The 5195-nt window shown below is 38.9% G+C and overlaps 1 protein-coding gene across 1 annotated transcript in view; it reads left to right on the top strand.

The window, feature by feature from the left end:
* Positions 1-5195, top strand: part of LOC118329908 (rhombotin-1-like) — an 11523-nt gene that overhangs the window by 712 nt on the left and 5616 nt on the right. Inside the window, exon 2 of the mRNA XM_035664252.1 lies at positions 859-1072. Coding sequence (XP_035520145.1) covers positions 859-1072 — 214 coding nt within the window. The remainder of the gene's footprint in view (positions 1-858; positions 1073-5195) is intronic.

Raw genomic sequence — 5195 nt, forward strand, 5'->3', positions numbered from 1 at the left:
TAACACTTTATAATATGGGTACAAATAACATACTTAAGTAATACTTACTAATGCATGACTCATGATGATTTAGAGCATGAATAAATGCAGGATGTTTCATAAATTCCTGTTGCTCACCACTAACAAATGATAAAGTCACTGTGACATGTGTGATTAGTTCATAGATTATCAGTCAAGGAATGTTAATACACAGTTACTTTATACATTAATTGATATGTGACCAAAATTAGATAGATTCCTCTTAGATAGAAAATATTTTTTTAAGGACCTTTTATCCCCTCAAACTCTGTTATTGAAAGAAATAGCTTTATTTTTCTCTGAGAAAATACCCAATGGTATTTTTGACACATTTACAACATAGTGGGTGAAACATAATTATGTTTGTGTCTTTGGAAGCAGCGGAGCTTACACGTGACTGGTAATTCTTCTCAAATGTGTCCATTATGTTGTAAATGTGTCAAAAACACAATTGGGTTCATTCTCAAAGAAATATGGAGCTATTTGAAGCTGAGCAAGTGCATGGTCCTGAAATAAACTTTTATGGTAACTGAAATCCTGCTAATTTTGTTGCAGATCAATAAATGTATGAATTAACATCCCTTAACTGATGATCTATAAAAAGTGAACTAATCACAAAAAGTCAGACTGACTGGATCATTTGATCGTGGTGAGCAACAGGAATTCATGAAACGTCCTGCCTTAAAGAGTCATGCATTAAATCATCATGAGTCAGGCTTCAGTTAAAGTATTACTTAAGTGTATGATTTATCATTTATAGAAATTAAGTTGTTTCAGTTTTAACCCCGCCTGTCTCTGTGCTTCTCTGTGTCTCTCTGTCTACCTGTCGTTTCCTGCCAGGTGTGTCTCTCGTGTCCCTCCAGTCCAGAGAGAAGCCGAGGGGCTGCGCCGGCTGCAACGGGAAGATCCGTGACCGCTTCATGCTGCAGGCGTTGGACAGGTACTGGCACGAGGACTGCCTGAAGTGTGCCTGCTGTGACTGTCGCTTGGGCCGGGTGGGCTCCACCCTCTACACCCGCGCCAACCTCATCCTCTGCCGCAGGGACTACCTGAGGTAAGCATAATCCCTCTACAGGTGTATCTGGACTGGAAGAGGGAAAAGAAAAAGGCCGGGTGCATCATGCAGCTTCAGAACAAATCATTTCCCAGAAATCAATGCTGTTGTCAAGTATATTAATAATGTTAAAGTAGGTAAAGAGCTAGCTGACAGATCCATTCAGGATCTTAGCAAAAGGGAACAGGCTGTTAATTAAGGGTTTTCAGAGAAACTGTGGGAACAAAGTTTTTAACTTGAATCTGAGAGTTGAGAGAATTGGCACCAAGATTGTACCTGGAAAATGTACAAATACAAGAAAGCATGTACCATTACAACAGAAAACAGCAAAACAGCTTTCAGTTAGCTTGCAGCCACATTTCACAAATTGTTTCTTACTATAAAACCTCAGTGAATAAATCATATTCGAATCCAAGCATGTTGTACACGTTGTGGATGTGCTTCTCCAGTCTGTTTTGACTCCTCATATGGCATAGTGCTTTAAAGTATTTAATGGACACACACCTTTCTGCCCTGTACTGTACTTGTAGGGTTAGGTGTTTTTCTCTTAACCTTTTTAATGGTTAACTTTTGTGCCAATTTGACTGATTTGTCAGACATTAAACAGTAAAAAGAGAAAGAAATGAGAGAGGGTAACGTTGGAGGGGAGAAACAGACAAGAAGATGAGATAATGCATCATGCATCCGATGTTAAGGAATAGTTTGACATTTTCTTTGCTGAGAGTTAGATGAGAAGATTGAAATCACTCTCTTGTCTATGTGGGATATGTGCCATTGGGGCCAGCAGCTGGTTAGCTTAGCTTAGCATTACGACTGAAAACAGAGGTAAACAGCTAGCCTGCCTGTTGGCAAGTTGCCGTTTAAAGGAGGTACTATACTGGACTATGTCCTGGCTGAGATCACTTCTTAGTCTCTGCTGGTTGCCTGGCAACTGCTACCAGGCAAGTAATAAAAAGGTGAATTGTTGTTTTTACATTTAGAATTAATAAAACAAGAGATATAACATGTTAATTAGGTTGACTTTACAGGTGCTGGCAGGTGCATTTGTTAGCTTTGAAGACAGCCAAGCTAGTTTTTCCCCCATTTACAGTCTTTTGTACTAAGCTAAGCTAAGCTAAGCTAACTGCCTCCTTGCTCCAACTACATATTAAATGGTATGACTTCTCTTTAAAGTCCCCCCCGCCATTCAAAAATCCTTTTTTTCTTGTTCCTACAGTGTGATGTTTTGAATGGTGTCTGTGCAGAGTTTGACACTAGAAGATGTCCACATTCATCTGCTGAAAGTGGAAAGTTTCTCTGTTGAAAATTTGATTTTAAGCAGCAGGGGCCTACGAGCATGATTTGGGACATCAAAAATGGTTTGGAAGTCAATCCTGGTCCAGTATGCAACTTGTGTGATACAGAAACCTGAAGCCACCAGTGCACATACACTGAGAATGGACTTCACAGTGAAATAGGACACATCTTGTGTCCAGCAGGAAAACTTCTAATGAACAAAATTTGAATATTCAGAGATTCTGGCTTTATTGCGGTAGAGGGAGTAGATGACTTTTTAAGGATTTGTATGTGGAAATTAATTATTTTTTGCAAAAAGAAAACATACCAGACACACATTATTGTTCAAGTAGACTATTTGTACATGTCTTAATACATAATAATACAAATGATCTTTTACTTTTGGGAAGGTAGTTAATAAGCAAATTTCCCAAAAAACTATTGCTTTAAGTACATAACTGCAAGTCAAGGAAACACCCCACTGAAGCGTCCACTATGCTTGTACCAACAGTATCTGCCATGAAATAAGGCAGGAAGTTTATAACATTAACACACTTTGAACCACTTCAAACACTTATACACTTTATAAACCCTTCAGAGAGAGGGATACATGTTTTTAGATTGTCTGAACTCCTCCTTAATCAAATTCTTTGGAGCAAGGTTATTCATCATGTGACCTCTAGTGTCTGTGAATCAGTACACAATTCATTTCATTTATTTAAAGTATGTTTTATATATACTAGAGATTAAAAGAGGCTTTCTACCTTTACAATCTTTTGACCATGATTCTCGATGACACCACTTTTATACAAACCTAAGCCTGGCTCAAACTGCTTTTCTGAGAGTTATATAGCCTTCATTTTCTTCCCTGAAATAACGAGGTCTGGTGTCAGGTCAGCAGGAGAACTCCTGATATCTCAGCCACATTGCTGAACTCATGTGTTAGTCTCATGTACAATCCAGCTGGATTTGGTTGGAGCTAAGTCTCTCATTAGCTGCGCTGCACTTAAGAGACCAAAACCCCTTTTGACAGTTAAATTGGCTAGATTGCCTCCTGTTTTCCTCATCATTGCGAGGGTGCAGACCAAAAGCCTTTGAAGAGCAGGATTAAAACCATGTGATTTCTTTTAATTGGACCATTAGTAGAGAATTAGCATTGAGTTTCGTAGCCTCGTTAAGGAGAAGGAAAAAACCCACTAGGTGCCTGCTCAGGACTCAGGCTCGTTAGATCGGAACATTCGGTTAATTAGGACTCTCTTTTGTTCCAGTGCTGGTCACTCGTTTGATGACGTTTTTCATTGTCGTCCGAGGCTCTGGGATACACACGCTCTACGCTTTCCTCCCTCCTTCTGCGGATGTCGTTTTTCATAACGGTTCCTCCCGAACCTCCTTTTTCTATTGAGCCTTTAATGGAATATGGAAATCAGCAGCGGCCACTTATCTTCATGTGTGTCAGGCTCTTAGGGAGCCGTTTGTTCCTTCTTTTGGAGGTGAATGAGAGGTGAAGCAATCTGCAGCTGGTCAGCAATGAGTCACAGAGTATTTCAAAACAACATGGGATTTGTTCGCAGGTAGTTTGAGGACATAGTTCAAATGTTGTCAGATGAATTGTTAGTTTCAGAAGGGTGTAATAAATTAACTCTCGAGTTCTCAAGCACTAAAGTCACGTAATGTCCCGTGATGAAAAAAACACCCATCTGGTTCTTAGATTAAGTGACATTTTCATATAAATTTTGACATTTTCATATCAGCAAATCTCCATTTCGCTGCTCTTTATCTGAAGCTGATAAAATGCAAATGTGATCCGAGTCATATCTAGATTATGAAAGCTTTTACATTTAATACTCACTTCACTTGTGAGAAAACTCTCATGGTTCACACATTTGAAGTTTCCTACAGCAGCAAAAGAGGTTTGTGTAGTATAAGTGAAAACAAAAAAGTAGTAATCTTGCCTTCACGTAATGTTGACATGTTGAATAGGAAAAACATTGTTACCACATGGGAGTGTTCTTACGTTATTCCAAGGTAGCTAACTGCATTGCTTGGCCTTTGATCATAGATACCAGTGGGAATGGAGCCTAAATTGACACGTTTAACTAGATAAAAAATACACTGAGAGTTTGACACCAAAGAATGAATAAGCAAGACATCAGGAGGTAACTGGTTATTTGAAGAACTCTAAATCTCACACTAAATAGTAGATAATGATGAGTTATTAGAGAACAGACTTTAAGATATGATATAAAACAGTATGCGAGAATACCTAGTATCCGTAAAGCTGTGTACTAATCAGTAGGCTATGATGGATCGCTCTTCTTGAGAGTGAATATTTGAACAAAAATCAATGAGGTGTTAGTTTTGTGCTGCTCAGTTGCCAGAAAAAGATGATCAATAGGAAGTGGACAGTATGTAGATTCACAGATTTAGGAGAAAATCATTAAAAACTTGTCAACGTAGTTCCACAGTCTGTTCTTGGTAACAGTTCCGGGTTTGTCACTTGTTCCTGTATAATGACTCAAAATGTTGTGTTCTGTACTGTATAGTGATACCAATACACTGTCTAGGCTATATAGCTAGCTCTTGTTCACGTTTGTGGCATGGCTCTATGGATTGCAATGTTGGTGTGCCAACTGGTCCAGACTGAAATATCTCAACAAGAGTTGGATTAGAGTGCCGTGGAAATACAGGCATGGTCCCGAGTGGATGAATCCCTGATGACTTTGGTGAACCTCTGCTTTACTATGATGGTGAACATGGTAAAAATTATACTTGCTAAACATCATCATTGTGAGCAGGGCAATAGACTGTGTTTTTTATTATTATGTTTTTGGGGGGCTTTTATGCCTTT

The sequence above is a fragment of the Morone saxatilis genome, unplaced genomic scaffold (genome assembly GCF_004916995.1).
Source record: "Morone saxatilis isolate NCDOM2014 unplaced genomic scaffold, NCSU_SB_2.0 Contig2, whole genome shotgun sequence".
Taxonomy (NCBI): domain Eukaryota; kingdom Metazoa; phylum Chordata; class Actinopteri; family Moronidae; genus Morone; species Morone saxatilis.